Source organism: Micropterus dolomieu, linkage group LG06 (assembly GCF_021292245.1).
Source record: "Micropterus dolomieu isolate WLL.071019.BEF.003 ecotype Adirondacks linkage group LG06, ASM2129224v1, whole genome shotgun sequence".
NCBI lineage: Eukaryota > Metazoa > Chordata > Actinopteri > Centrarchiformes > Centrarchidae > Micropterus > Micropterus dolomieu.
This window is the reverse complement of record NC_060155.1, coordinates 16879755-16907280: the sequence shown is the minus strand read 5'-3', so window position 1 is coordinate 16907280 and position 27526 is coordinate 16879755. Positions and strand designations below refer to the sequence as shown.

The 27526-nt window shown below is 41.1% G+C and overlaps 2 protein-coding genes across 3 annotated transcripts in view; both read right to left on the bottom strand.

Annotated features, from left to right (window-relative positions):
- Positions 1-430: 430 nt before the first annotated feature.
- On the bottom strand, positions 431-11236 carry pask (PAS domain containing serine/threonine kinase). Of its 2 annotated transcripts, none has more exons than XM_046052668.1 (21): positions 10897-11236; positions 10486-10725; positions 10051-10280; positions 9774-9944; positions 9533-9667; positions 9211-9345; positions 8786-9005; positions 8106-8287; positions 7914-8016; positions 7268-7439; positions 6112-6299; positions 5888-6017; positions 4831-5420; positions 4598-4734; positions 3265-3432; positions 2991-3116; positions 2739-2873; positions 2437-2636; positions 1926-2059; positions 1665-1814; positions 431-1141 (listed from the first exon to the last, which is right to left on the bottom strand). In XM_046052668.1, exons 2-21 carry the CDS (start codon positions 10700-10702, stop codon positions 969-971), a joined length of 3696 nt encoding a protein of 1231 aa, XP_045908624.1. In that variant the 5' UTR covers positions 10703-10725; positions 10897-11236; the 3' UTR covers positions 431-968. The 2 variants fall into 2 exon arrangements, with proteins under 2 accessions (XP_045908624.1, XP_045908625.1); XM_046052669.1 differs by having other exon boundaries at positions 7968-8016.
- A 428-nt stretch (positions 11237-11664) lies between these two features.
- The window catches only part of kcnab1b (potassium voltage-gated channel subfamily A regulatory beta subunit 1b), a 36981-nt gene continuing 21119 nt past the window's right edge, over positions 11665-27526 (bottom strand). Inside the window, exons 9-15 of the mRNA XM_046052961.1 lie at positions 25057-25143; positions 14602-14687; positions 13957-14077; positions 13758-13852; positions 13494-13614; positions 13029-13117; positions 11665-12927 (exon numbers count right to left, since the gene is read on the bottom strand). Coding sequence (XP_045908917.1) covers positions 12838-12927; positions 13029-13117; positions 13494-13614; positions 13758-13852; positions 13957-14077; positions 14602-14687; positions 25057-25143 — 689 coding nt within the window. The 3' untranslated portion in view covers positions 11665-12837. The remainder of the gene's footprint in view (positions 12928-13028; positions 13118-13493; positions 13615-13757; positions 13853-13956; positions 14078-14601; positions 14688-25056; positions 25144-27526) is intronic.

The following is a 27526-nucleotide window of genomic DNA, read 5'->3' as shown; positions in this document are numbered from 1 at the left end:
ATACAATCTGATTGGTCTATTTTGGGACTTGTGACTAGGCTGAACAGTCAGTCACATATTTCATTAATAAGGTGTAGTATTTGAGTGTTTCATCTAACAGAATACACTTCTGCTGCTTGTTGCTAAACCTAAACCCAAAACTGCTTATTTTACATCCATAAATCAATCTCCTCATATATATGTGAATATACCTGCAATTCATGTGATATTTTGGAGTATTTTTACTCCAGTTGATAATATTTGCAAGGCTTTATCCAGATTTCTGAAAAATTTAATCCACTTTCAAGCTAGAAAAAGTAATGTGAAAACATTTTATTATATTGCCATATGAATTGTTGTGTTAAGTTACTGCAAAAAAAATCAAATGTACAACATTTGCACGTGTTTTTGGTAAAATTATATCAATGTATAAAAATAAATAGATACAATATTGTAAATATACTTACAATTTTTAATTAAAACACTGAAGATTAAAATCATGAGCATAAAACAGACATGTATTGAACAAAAGCTGGAACAATAAAACTATTTCCTTCAACTTCAATCAAAAGTTCTCTGTGTGGTTTCTGAGGTAAACACAAGTCATGGATTTTGGATCCCTGTGAACTGTTGATTTTAATGCTTGAATTTCCCCCTAAAGCCAGAGAATAAATACAATAGATTAAATAAAAGGGAAAAACTGCTGGTGCATTGTGATGCATTTGTTTCCCTGTGATGCACTCAGCAGTCACAAATATCACAAAACAAGCACATTTTGACCAACACCAGCTTGACAAAGATATTCATTGCACTTGGTAGCAAGCTGTGTTTACTCCATATAAGGCAAAGGTCCATTTGTCTGGACAGAGTGAAGTTTGATTAAGGCCTTGGACTCAGACAAGCTTCGCTTTTCTTATTTTGCACTTCATGTCCTCTTCTCATTGCTGCAGGCTAAACGTTGCACGGATCCACCCCTTTTAAATTACTCTTTAATCCTCGTGGAGGTACTTCTGAAGCTCTGTTTCCAGGGCCACCATTGACAACCTGTCATCCTCATCGTCCTCCTCCTCCTCCTCATCGGGAAGGGTGTCATCACACTGATCCGGGAACAAGCTTTGCCTGAAGTACACTTTGGGACTGGACTCCTGGTGCGGTGGTGAGGCTGTTAAAAGGAAGAGAGGGTCCTGAGTACCAGAGTCCTACTCAGTTACTTTATAATCTTTAATTTGCACAGCTGAGATTACAGATTGTGCAGATAATGCATTATGTATAAATTCTACACAAGGAAACAAAGGGTGGCATTACAAAATACCCTCTAATGAGTTATGTGTATTTTAAAACCTCCGAAGTAAAATGGAACAAAACAAGTCTGGCCGGGTGCCATTTCCTACTACTTTAACGGACTGTATAGGTTTTTGAAGGCCAGTTCAAAAACAGTAGTTGTCAAAAGGAAGGCTATACTCAGTTACTTCAGGTGGGTTAGCAGCTTATTAACACAAGGTGGAAAAGGTAGGGATACAGTGACCATCTTAATTTGGATGTAAAAAAATGCATTTACAGATTTTCTTTTAAATCCAAGATGTACAGCGAAAGTGGTATTTAATTACAGGTTAACCTCATTATATCTCTAGTGGAAAACAGGGTTGGCCATTGTCAGTCTAACGCTTGTGTTGACAAGTACTCACAGTAGCACTGAGTTGCAGGGACCACCTCTGTCCAGCTGTACTCTGCCAGGGAAATGGGCTGGCTGATCCAGGACTGCAGCAGCAGCTGGTCCAGAGTCATTCTCTGAACGGGATCACTGTGCAGCAGCCCGCATAACACACCATGCAGGTCTGAGAGGATACATAAGAGAAATTTCAGCACAGACTTGTAAAAATGTATTGGAAGGTTTTCTGTGTGACAGTCAATGAAAACTATTTGCAGCCAACTGCTAAGCAGAGTACCTGGAGAGATGTGGAACGGGGGTTTTAGTTTGGCGTTTAGGATCTCCTCCACACCGCAGAAAGGGTTCTCACTGAACAGCAGCGTGTAGAGCAACACACCAATAGACCACATCTCCAGCTCTGGACCCTCATAGCTACAACAGAACCCCAATGAGGAGACAGACAATGATTAAAACAAGCTCATACTTGGCAATAAGGGAATCATGGCAGCATTCGATTATCAGCTAATTCAGTATCTGTGTATGGCTTTTCTAACTTTGAGATCATTATATCCTTGAAGCCACATATAGATTTATTGTCCATTCTCAAGATAAATGGGTCATAAAATTCATACAGGACTGGAAAATAGTGTTCTGATCTAAATTCTGCTGTCATGTTTAATGCTTTGAGTGAACAGATTGAACACAAGGACCTAAACAATCTATAAAAAGATTCATTATAAAATTTTCTATGTTGCTCAATGAAAAGGAAAAAAAATGCCACTGGTCACTCTTTGGTATTATGTACATACGGATTTCCCTGAAGAACCTCCGGGGAGCAGTACTCCAGTGTGCCACAGAAATTGTAAAAGAGCTTCCCGGGAGCCATCATGGCAGCAGAGCCGAAGTCTATCAGTCGAATGTGGAAACACTTGTCAATGATGATGTTCTCATCTTTTATGTCCCTGTGAAGGATGTTCTTAGTCCTCAGATAGAAGACAGCGGCAACCAGCTGGGAAGAGACAGAACCTCCAGTTTAACAAGGAACAAATGAGCCCTTCACATTTCAGAGCCCGTTCTCCTGTCCTGTGTATTCTCTTGGCCATGCACATACCTGTCTGAAGATGTAGCTGGCCAGGGCCTCATCCAGCCTTGGCTGCATGTCGATGAATTCAAAAAGGTCTAAGCCATTGCCATGTTTCTCCATTACCATCTGGAAGTAACTCCCATTCTCAAACACCTCCAGCACCTAGTGGCACATGCAGGTATAGTACAGGGTGAGCAGAATAACTTAGCATAATAAGTGAAGGTGTTTACAAGCTTGTGTCTTAAAAATTCTTAAAAATTGATGTGACAACCCAGTTACCTTCACTATGTTGTGGTGCTGAACTCGTGTCAGTATGGAAATCTCCTGGCTGACTCGTCCCAGCATGGGGTCATCGACCCAGCAATCACTCACTATCCTGGCCTTGCTAATGAATTTCACTACCACCTGCACAAGAAAAGTAAAAGAGGCCATCATCACGACAATCATCTTTGTTTTCATTTGATTATAATTGATGTCAAATACATAGATATTGCTGCACATTGTCTATACGTGGATGGGACATGTTTCCACATTAATAAAAATGTTTTCTTACTTCTTGGCCATCACTTCGCCTTACTGCCTTCCAGACAAAACCAAAGGCTCCTTTACCGACAGCTTTAACAGGCTGGTACTCTTCTTCAAACTGCCCGTCACAGGCTCGAGACTGCTCCAGGTCCATGGTGGAGCGTAGTGCCTCACCGTGACTGGCCTCGTCAATCCTCTAAAAGGAGGAAAGAATGATGAGTTGAAAGCAGAACAATTTTTATAGAGATAATATAATGCTTATCTTCACGGGAGGAAACAGTGTATCGTTTTCCACGATTCCCTTTCTGATTATTTACTGCTTGATAAGGGAGTCCCCGAAGGATCCACTTTGGGACACCTCCTTTTTTTTCTATTTTCATCAATGATTTATCAAAAATCTGTAAAGATTACTCAGTGCGTCTGTATGCTGATGATACAGTTATTTACACCTCAGACTCAAATATATTAAAAATACAGAATTCCTTACAAGCGGATTTCAATTTGATACAAAACTTGCTTCACATGAATAAATTAGTAATAAATAAAAAGAAGTCCTGTAATATGTTGTTCGGAACAAGGCGTAATTGTCTTAGTGATTTACATTTGCATATCAACTTTGAGGATGGGTCTCTCATGGATGAAGTGGATTCTTTTAAATATCTTGGGTTTTGGCTAGACCTTGAACTCAATTTCAAATTGCATATAGACTTCATTATAAAAAGTTCTTAAGTTCTCTTTAATGTTCAATACATTTTTTTACATTTCATGTCAGGAAAATAATTATTACTCAGTTTACGCTGCCAATTATTGATTATGCTGATACAATCTATATGAACACCACCGACACCAATCTTAGGCCTCTTAATGTTGTTTTTAATTGTCTTTGTAGATTTGTGATGAGGTGTCCATTTACCACTCATCACTGCTCTTTGTATGAGTCACTTAACTGGTTACAGCCTAAAGCAAGAAGGGAATTTCACTGGATAAAGTTTATTTTCAAATGTGTTTACTTTAACTGTCCTCCATACAGGTAACTATGTTTGTTGTACATTTTGCTTACATACAGAGTAAATAATAATTTGATCTGCTTTGGGTTGAATGTTTGGTATTGTTAGTTATAGGATTGTTTTATTTTGCTATTGTTTCTTGTACTAACTGAGGGTGTTGGTTGTTGGGTGTGGGTGAGAGTGGTGTGCGAGTTATCTGTATATGTGTAATATATGTATGTATTTGTTCATTATGTGTTATAGGACCCCCTTTAAAATGAGATGCTGCATCTCAAGGGGCTATCCTTCAGTAAATTCAAAATTCAAATTATGTACCACACTAGTGTATTATTAAACATCTTTCATGCCACTGACCTCTCCTGGACTAGCTCCTGATTGATTGTGCAGTGATCGATCGGTTTGTGCCCCATGGTGGCCGGGCCTACTCATCCACACACAGAATACAGTGCTCCCATCAGGGAGGTTAGTTCTGCACACATCACACTGCACATCTAGAGAGAAAATAAGGCTCTGGTTAAAGTCCATTTGCTTTATGAACGCAGTAACACTGATTTTTTCCAGGAAAACAGATCAACAGTTGTACCAACCTACTCTTGTGCCATCTCTGTGGTATGCGCTTCCATTGAATTGCCCCTCCACTATCTGTGTACTGTCCGAGGAGAGCGGGCGTCCATTCACCTTCTGTTTCTTAGGAGTAGATGTGGCAGGAATCTCTCTCATTGACTGAATCCCACTGTTCGTTTGCATGCAGAACCCTTGGCTCTTGTCTTTATGAATTGAGGAGAGCGCTGCCCACTGATCCTGCTCGCCCTGGTCCTTTTCTTCTTTCTCCTCACTTGAGCCGTTTCTGGTGTCTACGCCAGCGTTCCCAGTCTCAACAGGCTCCGCCTCCTGGTCAGACCCTATCACGCATGGTGAGGGCGTACGCAGGAGCTCAGCTGTATCACAGGACGTCATGGAGCGTTGGTTATCATCACCGTACCCTCTGCCGCTAAGCAGTTCTATGCTACCGCTCAGATCTAGGTCAGCAAGGGCCCGGGTCACCAGGTCACCATTGCTGTTAAGATCTAGGAAGCAGCTGGCTGAGTCCACTATGTGTGCTGAACGAGAGTCCTCTGGCTGGCCTGGATCAGAACCACCATGGCCGGCAAACTTTTCACAAAAGCCAGAGGAAGACCTGGGAAATTGTCATCAGTTTATTGAGACCGAGAATAAAGAAACAATGGATCTTGTTTGGCAAAACTTTTCAGAATACATTTAGTATTATTTTATCAAAAGGAGGTGGGGGAAATAAAAAAATTTTGAAAACTGTCATTTAAGGCTGCATCACATCTACATTACTGATAATTCATTCTAAATTGAGGTATCTACATTTTAGTGAAACTTCAACCCACAAGCAGTCAGCCTGAACAATTTGAATGCACTGAAGGAATAACATAGATGGTGAACATGTCTCATTTTTTCAATAATGTAGAATGCAGAGCAGTTGGTAGCCTCGGTAGTACAGTGTGTTTTAGATGGGCTGTCTTAACAACTGGATATCAGAGGGGTGATTACATGCAAAACAGGTTAAAGCCAGTTGTACATTTTGGTGCTAAAAATGTGGTGAATGAAATGTCTCGTAAGACTAAGAATTGCCCTCACCTGCTCTCCAGTGAGATCACCTCAAAGCTGGAGTCTTGGAGAACAGAGGCACATGAGCAGTGGTCTTTCCCTACATCAGGCACCATGCCACCCACTGTGCCAACAGCATGTCCATTCTGAGAGGGAGTGTCTAAAGAGGGGAAATAAAACAAACAAAACACAAATATTTGTTTAGCCACCTGAGATAATGTTTATGGCAGGTTGTTTGTTTTTAAGAATCTTACTTCCCAGTTGCTGTTCCCGGTTATGGTGTGGTGGTTCAGCAGGATCTGGGCAGAAGGTGTCTTCTTCTGGAGGTTCCACCCAGGCAAATGTCTTGAGGAGTGCTTGAGTGCTGTCTGTACTGTCTGTCTGGCTACTGCAGAGAGCAACTTGGGCTGCCTCCTCCATCAGCTCTGTAGTGTCATCGGCCCTGAGGAAAGAGTGGCTGGATTTTTTTATCTAAAGTATTATAATGCCACTCAAAATCAAATACGAATGTAGGCAGCCATAAAGGGAAAATTCAAGGACTAGTTATTGTGAAAATAATGATGGAAATATATATGCATATGAGACTTTTGCTCTAGCATTTAGATGTGCTTCATTAGCAGGATGGTGTGGGTTGGAGGTATCACTTAAAAAAAAGCTCATCTTGTTATGTGTTGTGTTAGCACACTGTACAAATCCCTGAATCACAAACAAATGCACATTTTAGGTGTCATGGTTTATTATAGGTGTCATTATTTTACATCATAGGAATATCATTTTCTTTTTTCTTGGTAGTGTACTAAATGACTGATACAAAAACATATATGACACTACAGCAATACCACATTAATGTTTCTCTGCAGGTCTGGTTCATTACTTTAAGATATTTTTAGGTGGGAGCTGCCTCTCACTCATCTCCTTCACCAGACCTGACCAATCATGCTGTGACATTATTTGTCCAACAGATGGCAAAAGAGAGTGGCATCAATATACTGTCCAAATCCAAATCTGAAACATTCATCTTTCAGCAATCACAAAATGATTGAAATCATTGTGATCACAGGTTGCAATATCTAAAAAGTTTAGAAAAACTTGGCACAACAAAAAAACAGCGGAGAAACAGCGGTAAGCTGTGACTTAAACAATGTTTTAGTGACAGGCTGTTTAGAAGGTATCAGGTTTGACCACAGAGTTGTTGTTTTCTGCCATGCACATTAAATATACATGCAGGCTGCTGCTTTTAGGTGCCTGGATCTTGCTACAGCAACTTGTTTGTCCATTATTTGTGAAAATATAAAGCACAGATTTGATCTACTATTTATTCTGCTGGCATGAGTTCCGGTGCAGGTCATGCCCAAGATGTTTATTTTCCCAGTTATTGGGGACAAAACATTCTGGTGGCTTAGGACTTACATAAGCACACGTGTAGAGGTGACAGCAGGAGGAGAAAGGGCGGACAAAGCGCTGCCCTGTTTCTCCAGCCGGGTGCTGGTTCCAGTGAAGATCCGGCCTCTCCCTGTGGAGGTTCTACCCAGGACAGCGTGTTGCACCATGCCCATATCACCAGCCACCAGCGAAGAAGGGTCTAGGATTAAAAGAAAGAAGGAAAGTTAAATAAACAAATAAAAAAGAAAAAAAATAATAATAATCACACCCTGTGTAAACAAATAGCACTCTATCACAAAATAAAAACCTACAACATGAGTAAACTTAGAGTAAAATAACAGAGTAGCAGCATTGGCATGATAGGAGACCATTTTGAGGTACATAAACAACCTTGTCGGACAGATATAAAACATCACTTATTTATATATAAACCTGTGTGTTTTGTACCACAACAGACAACAATTTAGACAGGGGTTTTCAAAATCTGAAACTAACCCCCAGTCCATGTAATTTGAAGTTAATATTGATTTTGTCACTCCTGTTATCATTCCTTGCCTTGCTTTTATTTGGGGAATAATTATGGAGGCACGCCTCACATTTTGAAAACCTCTGATTGTTCTGTTGTGAAAAGGCTGCCATCTTGTACACATCGCAAATACATACAACTGCTCACCTGATCTACCCGAAGCCTGTGCTTGAGAATCAGAGAAGGAGCTGGCCTTCCTACCTGCATCACACATCCATCCATAGAAACCGGGCATCAGAAAAGTAACACTCTGTTGATGACAAAGCAGCAGTGACAGAAGTGAGAGTTGGCATGGTCATCAATGCAAATGGCCTTGTTCAGCTGGTCACATTGGCTAACCTTTCTCAGCAGCTCGTCCTTGTTGTAGCCAAACAGACTGAGAGCCAGGTGGCTGTGGATGCTGTAGATTGAGCCATCGGAGTGGAGCAGGAGGAGGCCGCTCACAGGAGCAAACACCCAAACTGTTCCAGAGTACTCCAGTGCAGGGCTGGGAGAGAGGACAATGCTGTCCACTTTGACTTCTGTAAAAAGTTGGAAGAACGTTGAAGATGCACAATTAGTTACAGCAAGTCTACTAGATTACGGTATATGATGAATAGAAATGTTTATGGTACATATAGTACTGTATATGGTGTCACCCTTTTGTTAGTATTCAAGCAAATCAATTCTATTCAACTGATAAGCAGTACAGAGGGTAGACATGAACAAGGACATTAACGCTAAAAAACACTTTTCAATCAGTGCTTGGCAGTTTCTTCAAATTTTTACTTTACTTTTCCATCATGGGTTTATATGATCTTGTCTAGCTTCTGCATATTTTTCTTATTATTAAAGGCTAAGGAGTTTATACCGCAGGAAGTTGTAGTGCTTGGGTGGCATAACATAGTCAGTGGATTAAGCACCAGTTTCTCTAGAAAAACACTGTGTCTGACTTAGCATTATGTCCCAGCCTTGTCTTTAAAAAAACTATATTTTAAACACCTTACCAGAGCGTGGCTCTTTTATATGAAGTTGCTCACCGTGTTCGCCAACTGACTTGCACACCGAGGAGGTGAGAGGAGAGTATGGCTGCTTGTCCTGTGCATCTGATCTTTCAAGACTCTCGGTTGGACAAGTGCAACCAGTCCCATTGTTTTGGTGTTGGGGCCTCCCACATACCACTGCCCCCTGAAGTTTGATGCACAGCGGGACAGATGCACCTCCTCTGCTTTTCCCACACACTCTCTGAACTCTCAGCATCTAAAAAAAGGAAGGAAAAACAAAGTCAAAGATGACAGATTTACAAAAATACCTGAGCTTAAAACGTTGTGGGATATAATTTCTTGTCTGTGTGTTTCTGAACTGTCTAAGCAGCACATTGGTAAACATAAACTTGAAAGCAAAGCTTAAGAAAAGATTCTTTCCTTAGCTGAGGGTGACAGTTTTAGTTGTAAAGTGTGCTTACTTTGGGCAATGCATTACTGTGGAGGGGGATTTGTAAAGAGGGGATTAGATCCTTGACAGACACTCCTTTTAATTCGTCAGGATGGTGGTATCCATGGAGATGGGCAAATGTCAAATCACAGGTTAGGATGCTGCCCTAGAAATGGTGTAAAAAATAATTGTTAGAAAATTCTAATATTTTACCCATTAGTTTTTAATTGAAGATGGTAATGCAATCAAGTTATTAAGACACGTTTGAAAAGACAGGAAAAGCTGGAATTCTCATTAAAGTTGTTGGGGAAAAAATAAACAAAAGAAAGGCTACTAAATACTGATTTACTTACATCTTGTGAAAAGGACAGAGTGGCTGATACCCTTTCGACATTTTCCATCATGACAAGGAAGTGCTCTTCATTTTGTGACTTTCTGTGGGTACACACCGACACTGGCACCTCTCCCGATAATGTCACAACATCCACCTAGAGAAAAAGTAGCATGTTAACACAGACAAATTTGAGGAAAATCCATGAATTCAATGCATAGTTACTTTCATTTTCAAGTTTTTTTTGTCAGCCAATTTCATACCACTTTTCCAGACACACCCGCGACAGTTCCATCCACAAGCAGAAAATCTTCTTCCAGTGCTTCTTCCAAAACCTGACTTGTTTTCTTCACTATGCAGGACAGTTTTTTTCCAGTCAGCTCATCGGTGGTGCACTCAAACAGTTTGCAGGCCTGCTCATTTGCTGACAAAATCTGAAAGATGAAGATAAAACACATTTACAGGGTATGTTTTAGTTGCAGTACTGTTTTACTTAATTTGCTTAGCCGCCACTGCTCACATTAAGCACACACATAGTACCTCTCTGGTTTTGTGGTCCACAGTAAGAATGGCTTTGTTTGGATTGAGGGCAGATGGAGATCCTGACAGGCCAAAATCTCCAGAGATTAGCTGACTGAACAAGCTTTCCCCTGTCTCCGACACAGTGGACTGGTGTGGCAGGCAGACAGCAAACACTTGGGAGCTAGGATGTAAGCTAGAGATTTGGCAGTTTCTCTCTGCGACAGAAGTGCAAAAATCCAAATGTTCACCTGTAAGCAAAAATTTGGGACAAAAAAAAAAATCACTTTCTCCCACAAATATAGTCAATTTCCTTTCATCAAAGAAAAACAATGAAAATCTGATTTTTGGTAATTTTTGCTTGCATTGTTTAAAGATACTCAATTATCAGAACTGTAGCGGTTGATTAATAATTTCAGCTGTACTCACATTTACGACCAAATCAGTAACACTCACCTGTAAAGGAACCAGAATAATAACGATGTTGCAATGTCATAAGGCTCTTCTTGTACCGTGGGTACTGAGTACAAGGGTAGGACTTATTCAGGTCGAAGTCATCTGCCAGGAGTTCAGAGGAGAGGTCGGGCACCACACAAATAGTGCCTCCTTTAACGTTAACGTTACCTCTGCTGCTTTGGCTCAGCCCAAAATGAGCCTCAGTCGACAGCGACATTGCTGTTGGTTATCCAGCTGGGTCTGACAATGATTGATCCATATAGGGAGAATGAATGACTTGCAGCATCGAAACAACCGACGTGTCGGTTGATCAACGTTAAGCTGTTTCAGCTAACGAATACGTTGCTTCGGTATTTAAGTTACTACTAGCGTCTGATATGAAGATTAAACCCGACACATCCCAACACTTACCCCAATCGTAGAAAGGAACTGTGCGGCTGGTGTTTCCTAGCTGTTAATGTGCACAGCAGTTACAGTTGACGATAGCTAGTTGACAAGGTAACGTTGCCTCCCCTGAGCTATCTGGCTAACTAGCCATCTGCTAACGTTACTGCCACTACAAACAAACCGCTGCTGAGTGACACATTTGGTTCCAATACAGCAGTTTTGAGCTATTTTATTCTGAGTTGACGTTATCGTAACGTTAGCACAACTGTGAAACGATTCCAGCAGGTCAGTTAAGGAAAAATACGTTTGTATAGATACTATTTCACTTCAAGCAGCAGTAGTTTTTATAATCCGCGGGTTTCCAACGCCAGGCAGCCAATTAGATTTGAGGAAGTTCCTGTAAACCAATCAAATATCACGCCTCTGAACGACAACAACGCATTGGCTAATTCGCCGGAAACCTTTTGTTTCCACGGAAACCACGTAACAAAAGCAACCCTATAAAATAGAAAAATATATATAAAAAGAGGAAAATGTCTCAAATGCGTATTGCTTTTCGCAAGTCAAATAAATAATTTATTATAAAACAGGAAGACACAGAAGAACCCCAACAGCAAACAGCAGTAATAATGTTGTTTCAAGCATAAGTCACAGATTTTTACTGCAGTTTACAATGTTAACTCATCAAACGATAAATCTGCTCTAAGCTTTGCTATTTCAATTTGTATGGGGCAAAATATTAGAAGGCACCCATAACATTAATAGAAAATTAATTTAGATCTTTAAAACATATCACATGAGAATTATAGCGTCATTTATTTTTACGTACAAATCTGATGAACAACACCAAAATGCATGTTTGAACAGACAGGACATAACATCTGATTATGTAAAACTGGCATCGGGGAGGGGGGGGGTTGGGTAAGCGTGTTCCAGGTGCAATGACTGCAGGGGTCCATATGGTTTAATGACTCCCTTCATTAGCTACATGTCTTTGTTTTATCCACAACACAGACTGAAATTAAATGAGTCAGACATTATCATTACTGACAGAAAGTCTGGCATAGTCCAAATGAAAAGATGTTGAAGGAGCATAATAGGAAAGCACACAATGCTGTACTTTTGCATAAGTGAAAAAGAAAAAAAAAGGAGAAGATGAAAATATAATTCTGACATAGCTGCTTAGTAAGGAAAATATATAACAGTCAGTACAAATGTTTTGAAACATATTTTAGTTTAACTTAGCTCTCTTGCGACAACATTTTTAGCAGAATTTCAGTTCATCCAGTACTGAAACAATTCATCATGTTGCCAGGTCAGCTCCAGCTGCAATGGAAGTGTTAGCATTATGATCCAGTCTGCTGAGACCAGGCCCAATTACAAAAGTCATCATTAATTTTTTTCACATCACGAACATCTAGGTAGATTTCTGGAACACTGTGTACATGTATTTCATATTCATGTAGTTGCTGCACTGCTATGACCTTATACTTTGTGGATAATACCTCTTAAGTTTTCTTTTATTGATACATTGACACCCTAATTCAGAAAATCATATTAGTTCTGTAACTGGCCCAGCCTAGTGTCAGTCAACTTATGTTTTAATTTCTCCATCTAATCTTTTGCTTCTTTAAATTTGGGGCGCAGCAGCTTGTACACAAGGTTGCTAGAGCGGAAGCAAATTTAATTCCAGAAATCCTCTTGCTGGTTCTTCTAACAGTTGTTCAGTCCACTTGCCAGCTGCTATAGCTGTAGCATGCATGTTTTATCAAGTAGCTCACTTTACCATAATGAGTACCAGTTGATCTTCGGACAGACGAGGAGCCAAGCAGAGCACTTTACATAGTCACACATACAGTCATACGCGCACACAAGCAAAGTTGGGCACGAACTTATGGTGCCATGGCTGTGAGAAGGGAGCTTTGATAAGCTATCTGAGCATGGTTCACTAAAACAGGGTCCATCCTAATGGTGGTAGTCCTTTTTACTTTGAGGACGATTTCCCAGTATATGATCCAATTCTGTGGCAATGCCTGCTGTCATCTTTGGAATTACCTGTGGTGCACAAAACAAAGACAGACACACAATCAACGCTAAATGACTAAATACTAAAATAATTATTCAGTAAAACTCTTCATAAGAAATTGTCTTAATACCTGTATGGCTCCCAAGTTCTCTGTTAGCTGGCTTGGATTGGAGGATCCAAGCAACACTGAGCTCACTCCCTCGTTCCTCAGGCACCAGGCTAAAGATCAGTGATAGAAAGAGTTTTTACAGTTGATATTCAACGAAGGTTAAAGTCAAGGGCAACTGGACTTGGTTGAAGATACTGGAAGATGTTTCGTCCCTCATCCAAAGGACTTCTTCAGTTCTTCTTTAGTTCTCTCTCAGAACTGAAGAAGTCCTTTGGATGGGGAACGAAACGTCTTCTAGTATCTTCAACCAAGTCCAGTTGCCCTTGACTTTAACCTTCATTGGATAACTATGACCTGGATGACTGAGAATCTTCAAATACAGTTGATAATGTGATGTCGAAGCATGAGGCAGTATGTAAAGAAACACTGAATTTGGTTGTTCGCTTTCACAGAAATGTAAAGTTGGGGATTCATGTTGTCACTAACCTATGGCTAGCTGGGGCAAAGTACATCCGAGCTTCTCCGCGATATGAGCCAGTTCCTTTAGCTTGGCTTGCTGTTTCTTCCCATCCTCACTCATTATTTTCTCCCTCAACCACTGGTATGGCTGGAGGAGCAGAAAAAGAATAAACATTAAAATTATTACATGAAGGCAGGAAGAAATAACTTGAACCAGATTATGTTTTATTGAGTGAAAGGATTGGGACATGTAGACGCTAGGCAGGTGGTCAAAAGAGATTTCACTTGTACCTTCATTGAGGCCCTGGAGGTTTCTGGGACGCCGTTCTCGTACTTCCCAGTGATGATTCCACAGGCCAGAGGGGACCAAGAGACCACACCCACACCTGAGATAGATCAACGGCCACTGAGCAACATTATACAAAATCTCACACAGTCCTAAATTTATTCAAAAAGGCTTGACTTCAGGAGAACCTTACTACAGACTTACCTATCTTATGGTAGAGCTCTGGCAGCTGAGTTTCCACTTTGTCCCTCTGGAAGAAGTGATACTCTGCCTGCTCACACACTGGTGGAATTAGGTTAAACTGCCTGGCCACAGAGTATGCTTCCTAATTGAATGTGAAGAGGGAATAAAAAGAAAGGAGAGGAATGTTCATGAGATGAGGAAACTCATGCAAACACTGACTTTTATGTTTAAATGTTTTCTTTTTTATTTATCCACTGCTCTATATGGCGTGAAGGTTTCAACATTTGTTACAGAAAAAAAGAATACTGAGAATATCTGTCTAGCCGATGTTCAGCACATTACACTGTGTAGTACAGTAATATGAAGCTAAACTGGAACATTTAACTGCATTTTCCCCACTTTCTGGGATCCTTCTGGAAGATGTCTAATTGCTTAGACAGCACATTTCTTTCTAAATGCATGTTATGGTATAAAAAAGCTCCTACAATATGATTACAGGGAAAGACAAAAAAAATCATGAATATCAATATATTGCTCAGCCCTAAATAGAGCCCACTTTCTTGACTGCTTGTCGTATGAATTAAAAAATTATTTTTTTTTAGCAAAGTTGGTCTTCATCTCATGTTGCTTGTTACGAGATGCACAAAGACTTTTTCCATCACTCACCATGATCTCCATGGCGGACCACCGGGATGTCCCCCAATACATGGACATCCCCTGGTTGATCACATGTGTCATTGCTCTCACTATCTCTGTAAAGACAAAATATTAAAGAGCAGATGTGCACATTGTCAATGAACAGTGGATGGCGCCACAATTGCAACTTTTATATAAGCTGCAGGAAGACCTTTTTAAAACTCCTATATTGAGGTTGATTTGCAAGATTAATTTACATTGTACACACAAAAAAGACATAAAAGGGTAACTTGATTCAGGTGGCATTCATAAAAGATTTGAACAAGGTTTTATGAGGACAACAATAAGTCTTAAAAAGCCTTTGGTTTAACTGATGCCTTCAGGACAGTAAAAAACAAAGATGATGCTTGAAATGTATTCAGACTCTTTGTGAGAAAGGCTCGTCTCTTTTTAAACTCATGTGTAAGCAGATATTCTTTGCTGGGGCCATACGACTTAATGTGGCCAAATGCTGCGGGGGGTTAAAAGAAAAGACTTCTGCCAACCTTGGCAGAATATTGCTTGTGCAGTTGAACAAATGATAGCAAGTTACAATTTTAGGGTTTGATGCCAGTCACAGTGACCTTTAGTGGTGTGTGTATTTGTGCCTGAGGATCCAGCAAGGAAGTAAAGGGGTGGGTGCAACAGTTGATAAGCAAAACTGAATTGATTTTATTTATATTATTTAATAAAAACTAGTGTGACATTCAGTTAAATTAAATTCAATCGGCTTTATTCGCATGGGAGACAGACATTTACATTGCCAAAGCAAGTGTGAAAGCGTAGTTCGTTCTCAAAGGACTTTTTAACCAAGGACATTTCCAATAAGAGGAGGAAATATTGCTATTATTTTGAATGTGTGTCTGTCGTACACAAACTCTCTAATTACTGTGGAAAACAACATGGGGATAAAGTAATCGATGTGATTTATTCAGTCTGTAATTGCTTGGTTTAGTCTGTAATTGCGCTTAAAATGCATAAATAAAACATCTGCTACATTAGCACAGTGTAAATTCTGGATGCAAAATATGAAGTGGGGAGAATGAAAATAAGCATGAAGAGATGAGACCACAGCAGAGTGTGATTAAAAAAAGAGTGATTCCTTTTCATCAGTAGTTCTTTCTCTGGACCGAAATGTAGCTCAGTGAGAGACAGTGTGCGTGTGGGTGAAGCAGGTGCGAGGGTAGAGGAATAACAGTACATCTGCTCCAAAGGGGAGGGAGGGAGTGAGGGATTTGGAGGGAAGTAAGGACAGAAGGAAAAATTGGGAACCAAGTAGGAACCTTAGAGGACCACACAGTCGATGAGTGTATGTGAAAACACGAATAATCCTCCGCAGTGCAAGGAATTGAGGCTGACAACTTGATTCACAGCAACATCCATGCTTACCTACTGGCCAGTCTTAACATAAAGTCCCCTTCCAACAGGAAGCAGTGAGTCATCAACTCCGACAACAGATGCCACACTGAGCGTATTGCTCAGGTGAGATATCCAGCGTACGCCGTTAGCACCCCACCCACATAAGCTCACTGCAGTTTTTCAAGGAGGATGATGTGGGTGAAGTTGTGGGCACATGCACGTGTTGATGTGTGCAGGTATGAACAACATGTACTGCATTATTATGCTCTCGAACATATGAGATAGGTGTGCAATTTTGGTGAGAGCTACCACTCTCATGTCTGTAGGCTACAGTGAACATGTAACTACAGCCGGTTAGCTTAGCTTAGCGCAAAGCCTGGAAACAGTTAGCCCTCCACAGAAAACCACTACATGTCATTTTGAATTGACTTTTACTTGATTTGTATACAGATTAAAGGTACAAGGTAGTTTATTAGTCATTATACAGCACACGGCTGCATAAAAAAATGAATTTTGTTTTTCCTTCATGCTACACACACAGCATAAAGTGTAGGCCTATAGTAAAATGTAGTAACATATAAAGCAAAATAAAATAGTATATACAGTTATTTATATACATACACGAACACATTAAACAAACAAGATATAATGTGTCAATGACTGAGCTTTAGATGTCCTGGTAGGTGGATTTCCTTTTCTTTAGACAGAGATTGGCTAGCTGTTTCCCCGCTTCCAGTTTTAACATTAAGCTAACTGTAGCTTCATCTTTACCCGGAGACATGAGAGTAGTTTTGATATTCTCGTCTAACACTTGTCAAAAACATGAATAAGCCTGTTTCCAAAAATGTCAAACTATTCCTTTGATTCACCATTCATTTTAACACACATGAAAGTCTTGCATGATTGCCTGAAGATGTTGAAACACAACCATGTTTAGAAATGCAAAGTTTTGACGGAATTGTCATATAACCTACTGTATGCAGAATATTGTTTGGAAATAATCACTTGATGTTGTGATAGTAAAGCCAATGAGTGTGTTCTCTTTTTTAGCACATGCATGAAATGTGGTTAAAATCCCATTTGTGTGTTGGAAGCAAAAACCCGCTATTGCAAATTTGCAAACTGCTGGGCTACTAGCCAACATCGGCCTGTCATCTCACAGCAGCAACACGCCACTGAGTCTGGAACATTTGGTCAACTTCAGCCAGCAAGTGCCCTTCAGCAGAGTGAGGCAAGGAGTGTGGAAAAAAAGCATACAACACACACTGATATCCATATTTGTCTGGGCAGGTGTCTATGTGGATGTATCGGCGTCCTTGTGAGAGTTGCTCCACCAGGAGGTGGTTCTCATTTTGACGCAAATGTTTAGCCTCCTCCTGCATACACAAACGGGGTGGTGATCAATATGTCACCCCACAGGAGATTTTCATTGGCAGATGAAGCCCTTTGTTAGTTCTACGATCTTAGGAAAGAACATTCTGAATGCGCAGCCAAAAGGAAAATAAGTGTTGAGGTACTGAGTGGGTGAGATCATCCTGCATGCTGCTCTTTATTGCCGAACATTTGAGGACAGAGGTGATATCTTGACACTTGAAGGACTGTTTCACTGGATGGCTTTGGGTTTCTGTTCAGTATGCTGTGGCAGTACCATTTCATTAGCTCTCCAGTGAAAAACCCTTGCCTGGAGGGATTGTTATAAAGTCTATTTATTGATGCCATGTCTGCTCTTTTCCTCTGCCTGGGTACCCTATTCTTTATGCTCTCTGTCCAGAGGATTTCATATTCATTTGATTGAATGGATTCAATTTGCTGCATATTGCTCTGTCAAATAAAAAAAATGATGCTGAGCGACTGGATAGCCACATTGTGCTTAGACATTTTACTCGGCAGGCTTTGGTATGCCTATTAAAACAATGAGTTGACAATTGCACAGATGCTTCTCGTTGAGTCACCTTCTCATCACATTTGCTATATTCTGAGTACAATATGAACTACACTATTTGCCAACATGTGTGATGAAATTCCAGCTAGACCTTTAAAACCTCTTAAAGAGGTGGTATTATGCTCATTTTCAGGTTCAAAATCTTATTTAGGGGTTGTACACCATATTTTTGCAATACTGCACATTGCTGCAGCTCCTCTTTTCACCCTATGTGTTGTACGCTCCGCTCTTGAGATACAGAGTGATGCATCTTACTTGTACAAAATCTTTGTTGAGAGTTGCACATGCACAGTTCCCAGGTAAGGACTACTAGCCAATCAGAAGCAGAGAAGGGCAGGTCGTAAGAAACAAGGGCTGCATCCGAAAAGTCAAAAAAATCTCCTTTCCTAACCACCTTTCCTTGACCTCGATGGAAAACGTCATGAGGTCAAGGAAAGATGTGAAGGTGAATCCGTAAGGACTTAGGAAAAGAGGACGGTGGGTCTAAGAGAATCCGACTGCTCTTTTCTAAGCAACGTAATTATGTGACGGCGGATTTTACTGACGTGACCTGCCCTGTTGAAACTACAATGTTCTGAAGATGGACTACAAAAAGTGCATCTCTGACACTGCGCCCCATCTTGTTGTAGCCTAATGCAGACCACAAAGGTGGACAGCAAGGTGGAATATATTACTTAATAACAAAGATAGCAAAAAGGCAGATAAGGTAGCCTACCAGTCACTAAATAATGGACATTGAGAATGCTTGCTCACACTCACCCATAGGCATATTTATCAACATGAATCCCAATTGTATGTAAATTCAGTGTTTCCCACAGAATGACAGCGAAAGATGCTGAGACAATCCATCCATCCATCCATCCATCGTCAACCGCTTATCCTGTGTACAGGGTCGCGGGGGAGCTGCAGCCTATCCCAGCTGACATTGGGCGAAAGGCGGGGTACACCCTGGACAGGTCGCCAGTCACAGACAATCACTCACACTCACACCTAAGGACAATTTAGAGACACCAATTAACCTAGCCTGCATGTCTTTGGATGGTGGGAGGAATCCAGAGCACCCGGAGAGAACCCACACAATCAGTGTGTGGGAAATGCCTACTGTAGAGGTTATCCAGCTTGATCTTTGCCTTTATTAAGGCGAGGGAGCATCTGTGACTTAAGTAAAATTAATTTGCTGAAGGCTGCAGTACATAACATGAGGCTACACGCTGCAACATTATCCTCACTTTGATCACGTTACAAGACTAGTAACAGCTCCCATGGGTCTCAGTTATTGTTGACAATTTAAGAAATAGGCCTATGCATATTAGCAAGTTATGGCATAAGAGAGAAAAGGCTTAATAGCCAGTGGTAACTTAAATGGTGATCAACCTCCTCCTTTGGTTGGTGATTCATTTATATTTTTTATTGTAGAAAACACTTAATGGCTTATTTCAACAACTCCAAACATAAAACAGTATTAGATTACAAAAAAGCCAAAAGAAAACAAACCAAAAGAAAGAAGGTAATTGTGAGTCTTATTAAAGTATCATAATGTGCGTCTGTATTGCAAGGATCTTGCTAAATGTGGTTGATGGATTTTATCGTTTGAGTTTTAGAACGTGCGCCGCTTTAAATGTTGCCGCCGCAAGGAATTGAGATGGCATTCTCTCCTTTCCTTTCGTAAAGGATGGTCAGGTGTACCCTATGCTAAAGGGGATATGAATGGAAGCATTGAGGCACCTTTCCTTAGCTTTTAGAGAATTCGAACAGCTCTTATCTTTTTATGTACAGTCTATGCTCTTATCATGGCTGCCACTGAAATTCCGGTTCAGTTCACTCAGTTAGGAACCTTCCTAAGACTTTTCGAACGCAGCCAAGGTAGTGTGATCCAAATCAAAGCCGCTTCAGACTGCGACCGTAGCCTAGCAGATAGTACAAGTTACTCAAGTCCACAACCACACAACATCATTGTTCCGCATCTTACCATAAACCACTACAGAAATCACCATATTTCAACTCATTTTTTCATAAAAATTGGCCAAACAATTTGAATGTTTGCTCAGTAGCTTTCACATCGAGTGTAACCATAGACTGTAAGCATTATAGCTATAACTTTAGCTGTGTTAGACAACGTTTACAACAACTCCGCACTTGAACAGTCTGTAAAGTTACATTGCCGTGTTTATTTTAAATATAATTCACAACCAATAAAGCATACTTACAGGTTGTGATTGTGAATTTCCAGGCCCAAACAGAGTCGGAGTTGCATTGTATTTTAGGACTAAACGTTGAACTGTTGCCGGTGTTCTGACGATCTATGCTGCCTTGCCGAAAAATGCTACCATAGCGCAGATCGATAGACTCGACTCTACTCGGCCCTGCTCTGTTTTCCATTGCAGATAGTACCCAGAGATACTACGTAGGTACGTAGCTTGTCGTCCTAGCTACGCCACACACAACAACTGCCGCGACGTAATGTTCAATGCGACACACACACCAGCGATCCACACAGCTTTCTCTTTTTTAAGTTAAAACATTACTCAGAATGTAAAGACAGATAAGCGGTATGAAAACCTTCCAGCTGTGTTTTCCTCTGTCGTTGTTGCTGCAGCGGTCTGTGTGACGGCGGGAGCAGAGGGCTCTGTGAGCGGGTGGCCGGCCTCACACACTCCTCCCGCGGGTTGGCACAGGCTTCCCCCGCAGCCACATGCGGAGCTCCTCAACTCCGAAAATATTCAAGCATTTTTTGTTCCGCCATCACTTCTCGTAAAACTGTCAATATTTGAAATCTACACAGGTGATTTCTCACCTCAAAACTTCTCGGAAGTGGATTTAGTGATGAAATTACATGCGAAAACTGTAAAATATCAAACTTTCTGTTGCTGGCCTCTGTCTGGTGCAGGCAATGATGACGATTCTCTCTCTCTCTGACCAGTCAACAGTCTGTCGTGTTTTCACGTTACATTTTAGTATCCCTCAGCTGGCTTGGAACCTCGACGGAAGTGAGATGAAACGAAAAAAAGTACCTGGAAGCAGGTACAGGTGCAACATTTCTACAATGGAAAACCAAACAGAGGCGAAACGAGCCAAAGGGCCTCCACTCATGGTGCTTTCAGACCAAAAACGTTGGGGCGGTGAGTTTACATACAAATTCAATGCAAAGACGCGTAGAGCCGCGATTTCCTGTCAGGTGGCGCGAAGCAACGTGAAGGGGGCGGGGCCGGCGACACGAAGGAACTTGTGTGATTTGAATATTTTCAACTCAAGCGAAGAAGTGTTGAGATTGTCCGTATGTCACCGAGGCTTCAGAGCATTGTGTGGAGAAGGCCAGGCAGAGCGGGGGATTGAAAATCTGCTGGCCAGCTAAGAGCTGCTAAACTTGGGGGGAAAAGAGCAGGGAGCAGCGCTCCTACCATTGGACAAATAAACCCCCGTAGTCGGTCGGATTCTGGTCTGACAACTACGCCGTTTACTCGCGGGAGGAGCTCGGAGTTAACTGCTTTTATTAAATTAGTTTTTTACTTTAGTTTTTGGGATTTCAACGTTGATTTATATTCACTGGAGCTTCTCAGCAGCTAGGTTCCGTGCACATCCGGTTCCAGTGTTGTTGTTAGCGTTGTTAGCTCTGTCGGACCACGACTTCATATTTATATAAAAACCGGACAAAACTGGACATTGCTGGGTGAAAAGAAAGCGAGGAGGTTGAACTACCTGGTGAGTTCAGAAAACATGTGTCTGTAACTTTATTCCAGCTATCATTGTACTTTACTGTGACCAAGTTAGTATAACATAGCCCTGATCGATCCAAACTCCATTCAGAAAACAAACATTTTAGAAGTTGTTGTCCTGCTGTCTTGCTGACAGACCTGACAAAGCATGAATTCATATGTTTAACAAATCTGCATCATGTTGTAGTTATTTCGGCATCAGTTTAATCCGTTTGCTATTTAATCACAGCAAAATGTTTACTTTGGGTTCATACAGCTGTAGTAATGGCGAGTTGTGTTTATTCACGTTATCGCATTAAAATCACCTTCTCGTGTTGTGTGCGAATGTATTCACGCGAGGAAAGCGTCGGCAGGCGAAATTCGCGGTTGGTCTGAATACGGCATCAGACTAGCTTAGTTTGAAGGCGTGCCTGACCCCACTAGCTGCTTGGCAAGCTTTATGACGCGTTTTCATTGTGACGTCACAAGTAAAGGAAGTGAAGGGCTGGACTACAAACGAGCTGTTTTCAAGCGGTTCAGAGCAGAGCTTTCTGTGGGAGATGGGGACTCCCTTTGGGCTGGACTTTGGGTTTGTTCACTTTGCAAACCTGTTACATGCACAAACCGACGGCCCGTGGCAGCAGCTTTCGGTATGTGCACACAACTGCTATGTTAACTTCATACTCATATGACACACCGTTTGAAAGCTAAAATCCTCGCGATTCGACCAATGCAAACCATTTCAAGATACAATCCCCACAGCGGGTACAATCAGTGCTTCTGTCAGACCAACCAGTACAAGCAAAATTGACCTGACTCACCTATGAAGCCACATAGTAATCCACCGATCGATTATATTCCAACAAAAATTGTCTGGTTATGTTGTCAAAGGTCCAGATGATCCAATCCAGTAAAAATATTTTGTCCAAAACACATTATTCCATCAATAAATCCCCCAGGGACTGCTGCCGCATTGTTTCATATTTGCAGGCAGACATGGCTCGTTTGTTTGTAAACAACTACGATAGCTTGTATTCAAATTAGCCGCTGAACTCTAACCGTTCGAGTGACACTAAATCCAAAATCCGACCCAATAAGAGCTCACATTTCCGTTTCACAGCCTTCAATAGCCAACGAGAGCCCGCGCTGTATGGAATGGCCAGCCCCTCTTATTTCGTGAGTAGGCCCGAGCCAATTGCAAGCAATTGTGCCGATGACTGGCACCTCGTGTAGCCAATAAAATTCTAAATATAACCATATCCAGCTTTAAGCAGGAAGTTCATGATCACCAGCAAAAAAACACATCTGCGTCGAGCTGTGGTTGATATCCGGCGTGATGCAGCAGCCGCCGCCTGCTTTCTAAGAGATACACTTAGAAAAACCTGTGTAAAATAGTCATTTTCCATGGTATTGGTATGAAATTTAAGCGTGGGCTAGGTAAGGCTTTATGCTGTGGCCCTACAGTGTTTTCCAGCTAATTAAGTCCCAGCTATAGTTGTCTGCATTCATTTGTTAGCAAGCATTTTCAACTGGAAATGAAAAATATATTAGTTTTAGTGTGTTTAAACTTATATTAATCAATTCCAGTAGCACTTACAATCATTCTTTTGGGTTAGACACTCCAGAGTGTTATCTTTCAGAGAAGCCTAAAACCATGCATATACTCCAAATGGTTCAAGAACTACATTCAGTTTACTTTGGGTATGCCTTGAATAGGCGTTTTGCATGAATTTTACAGGAATGTTAAGAGGTTGCTCGAAGGAAAACTTTCCTACAGTCCCATCACTATAGCTGACAGCTGCAACAGGAAAGAACAGTGGAGCAGAATGAAAAGGGAGTCAGAGCCAGACAAGGAAGGAGGAAGTCACGGCTGTCCCTGCTGTTAGACTGGATATAAGCCAAAAGACAATGCAAGTCAAGAGCAAGTAGGGGAAGAAATAGAAAAACACAAAGAAAAGGATGAGTGGACGGGAGAAGGAAAGTGGTGATGGTAACAAAGGGAGACTCTGCAGCCATGACATCACTTTTTTAGTCCCCAAGGGGAAGCACGTTGTCTCACACAAAGTCAAAAGCAGTTAAAGTCACAAGAACCAAAATACAAACACACAATCCACACAAGGGCAAGCACCGACACCTGTTAGTTAGCTTAACATTCTCATCTTAATAATACACAATCTCATCTTTTCTTTGTGCTCTGCACTGATGCTGTTAATCCTGTTTTAAAGTTCAGCAACATGTGGGTGTTTGAATCAACATCTTGTGTAGATAACAAGTCCTTTGAACTGTACATGTCCACAGAGATGCAGAAGTGCTGCTTCATCCTGAAGAGAAGCTAGAAAACACACAGCTCTGTGTGAATCTGTACATGCAGTCCCTCTCTCTCTCTCAAGTTGTTAAAAGTGACCCTCTACACAGGGATTAATCATAGTGGCCTTGCTCCACTGTAATGAAGGATGAAGAAAACGTGCACAACATTTTACACTGATTAATGGACCGACTGTGTTGCCGAGCTGCTGAAAGAAAAACACATTCGGTTGTCTGTTGTATTTTTTTATCTGGCAACACTCTCAGTTTTTTTTTCATCCTGTCAGACACTCAATCAATCAATCAATCAGTCAATCAATCTATCAATCAGATTAGACTTCTCTACATCTGTAGTCAATAGTGAAGTATCTGTAGAGACAGCTTAGTAGAAGGTTTGACGGAGCAGGCCGCAGGGTCTGCATGCCAGTCACCAGCACTACCAGTGATAGCAATGCCCCAGGAACGATAAGTGACAGATTGGCCTCCCACAGTATGCTGGCTCACAGGGGAGGAAGTATGGGGGGTGCAAAGGGGAAAGACTGGAAAATATTTTAGTGAGACCAGTGGGACTCCATCATTTCAGCCAAATACTGCCTGTGGATGAGGGTGTATCTGCAATGGTCACATAAAAAGAAAGAAGCAACTGAGGAAGAAACTGGAAATATGTAAAAGAAATAAATGGTGGCATAACGTAGGTGTGTGGGAAAGGCAGCACTAGAGTGTTGAAGGAACAGAGCGCACAGTAGGGCTGGTATCTAGTGAGACCAGCCCAAAAATATACCAGCTTCCCCCGGGGGGTGGGGGGCAGATAATCCTGCTTCCAAAGAACAGGGACGGCTGGGAGCGGGTGCAGCTCAGAGACCCTGTGGAAACCAGTGATCCCACAGAGACAGAAAAGAAGAGAGAGAGAGAGTGGTAGACTAAAATAGAGGATGAGAGATGAGGCAAGATTGTCAGATTACTTGAAATATGTGTGCGTGTGTGACCACAAAGACACCCCTTTGGTCAAAAACAAAGGTCGCCAGTCCGGTGAGGGCAGCAGCCTTGTCAGTATTTCTCACCTTCTCATGTTACAGAACAATATGCATTGTCCCTGCCCCAAGCTTCCACCAGCCCCCTATCCCTGGGGTCTGGTCAGCGATCACTCACCCTCCATGGGAGTGTTGGTGTCTGGCCGGTTGGCAAAAACCACATCCACATACTCAAGTTGCATCCTCTGGAGGGAGCCCTTTAAACCTGAAGTGAGAGGGGAGAAGATGTTGAGAAAGATGTACTGTAAGTAAGTCAAAGAAAGATAAACAGTCAATTGGATTCATGAGCATTGAACACATGTAGTGTTGAAGTACTGGAATAGATGTACAGGTGTTGCCAACCATAGCATAAACACATACATAAATATTTCTGTTTTCCAAGAGGATCATTTGGCACACTTGGAATAAAAGTTCACATAGCCCACATAAGCCCTGAGTATCATCCTTCAACTAATAAATACACTGCTAATGCCGGTGGACAGAGGAGACTTATTACCGTATCATTTAGACATGCTAGCAAGCAGAAAATCTTGTCCCTTGGCACCTTTGGATACGTTGGACTGGATCTGCAGAGGGAGTGTGATAATCACTGCGTGCATGTAACTCTCTCAATTCTCCTTGCTATTTATTCAACACTGTCATAAAGATAAGCTATACGAGTGACACTACACTAAACTAAGATTGCTTGCACATGCTACAACATGCAATAACTGATTTTATTTGGCGCAGCAGAAAACACAACACAGTATATGGTGACCTTTTTAACAAACAGTTGCCTATTTATATATACAGAGTAACAAGAGTATTCATTTGGAGTTGTGTGTCTATTCACCAGGTGTCGTCCAATAGTCACTTTCCTTTTAACTCTGCAGTGGTCTCTACCGACTCTTGAGAAAAAATATCTGGCTATGTCACTGCTAAATGCTCCACTGTATTCACTGGCTTGTTGCTAACCATGTATGTCAGCTATCTGGTGCTGGGTAGGTACTGTACATGTTTTTAGAGCTTTTTCACTGAAAACAGCTAAATGCTAAGAGTGAACCAAACAATAAAGATGAGAGCTGTAAAATATAAAACAACAAGCTGAAAGACATAAATCTCCATGGACATGATCTGAGGTATCGAATTAGTCATATGATCCATTGTTAATATAAAAATATTGATTACAGCCATTTTAACTCTGCCCAGCTCAGAACAACAATGTGCAAAAAAGAGGTATTCAAGAGTTCCAGTTTTATTTTTTCACTTAAACCATAAGGTATAAGGAAAGATAGGGTGAACTGGATCCAGGGGAATACAAAGTCAACATGTTTATGAACATGGCAAAGTGTCAGTTGACCACATGTGACTCAAGGCATGCCAGCTGCATCTGGCCTGCCACATATTTTGAAACAGCTCGCACGACAATCTAGTTTATCCTGGTTTACCAAGTAGGGGTGACGATTATGGGACTAAAAGTTCCAAAAAACAAATTGTTCGCAAAGGAAATGCAGTCTTTGTCCCCTTGAATAATATATCTAATGTCCTATAATCAACTGGAAAGTAATGCGATCTCTCTGACAATTGAATTTAATAAAAGATGATTGCCTGAGTGCTCATTTAAGAAGGATAAAAAAAAGCCTTTGTGTTATATACTATGTAATGATTCTGAATGAAGAGTTGCTATTCCACTCAGAGTTAGGCAGGGTAATGTGAATTTAAGTTTAATTTCAGTTTATTTGCTGAATTGAAAGGGAAAGCTATTACTAGGCTGGAAAACAAGATCCATTAGGATGATGCAGGTTTTGTTAATATCCCTTTTTCACAAGACACACCTGATTGGAATGTACGTTTCCTGCTATGACGTGTTTGACACAGCAGCACATTTCAGTACCATGAATACAAAACATCTGAGAACGGATGAACTTTTGGTCACGCCTGTACCAAGGTTTATCTCTTGTAGCTTTAATTAAAGAAAGACTAGTTAAGTTTTGAGAGAAGACATTACCTACTTGTAAATGAAAAATTTAATTTGGTAGCAATAAAAAGGACCATTTCTTAATTCCGGACACTGAGGAGTTTTACGGCTACACACTTAGTTGGTCTGGTATGAACAGTTAGCTTATGGAGGCTATTGTTAGCTAACAACGTGAACAATATTGAGTCAGTAATGCTGATTTTATGACTCTCCGCCACTTGCGCCCGTGTTACTGTATAGCTGTACAATAGCTTGGCATTCTGGCTAGATGCTAGTGGTTTAGCATTTAGTACTATCCTTTAACTGTCACATATAGCCACAGTGGTCACTGCAAAAGCTTTGCTTTAAACAATTCTTTGGTTAAAAAAACCAATTTGACTCTTCTGTGACATAGCAAAAGTAGATGACCCACTTAAATACAAGAAGTGACTCAAAGTATGAAATTTAAATTGTCCCTTTTACACAGCTACAATGGCATCTTTTTCAGTACAGAAATACTCACATTGCATTCACAGTGAGAATTTTAAAAGGTCGAACAGAGAATTTCAGGATTAATCAGTGTCAGGCTGAGCTCACTCCACTGTCTCCTGGTAAGAAGATCTGTGTGGAAAAAGCTCTGCACCTGTGCAAA

Excerpts from the sequence above, each read along its gene's own strand:
- pask (XM_046052668.1), bottom strand. The coding sequence starts at position 10,702 with ATGTCGCTGTCGACTGAGGCTCATTTTGGGCTGAGCCAAAGCAGCAGA. Across the intron at positions 8,017-8,105 it reads AGGACGAGCTGCTGAGAAAG|AGTGTTACTTTTCTGATGCC; the intron begins GTTAGCCAATGT and ends TGTCATCAACAG. Across the intron at positions 2,637-2,738 it reads CCAGCTACATCTTCAGACAG|CTGGTTGCCGCTGTCTTCTA; the intron begins GTATGTGCATGG and ends GTCTCTTCCCAG.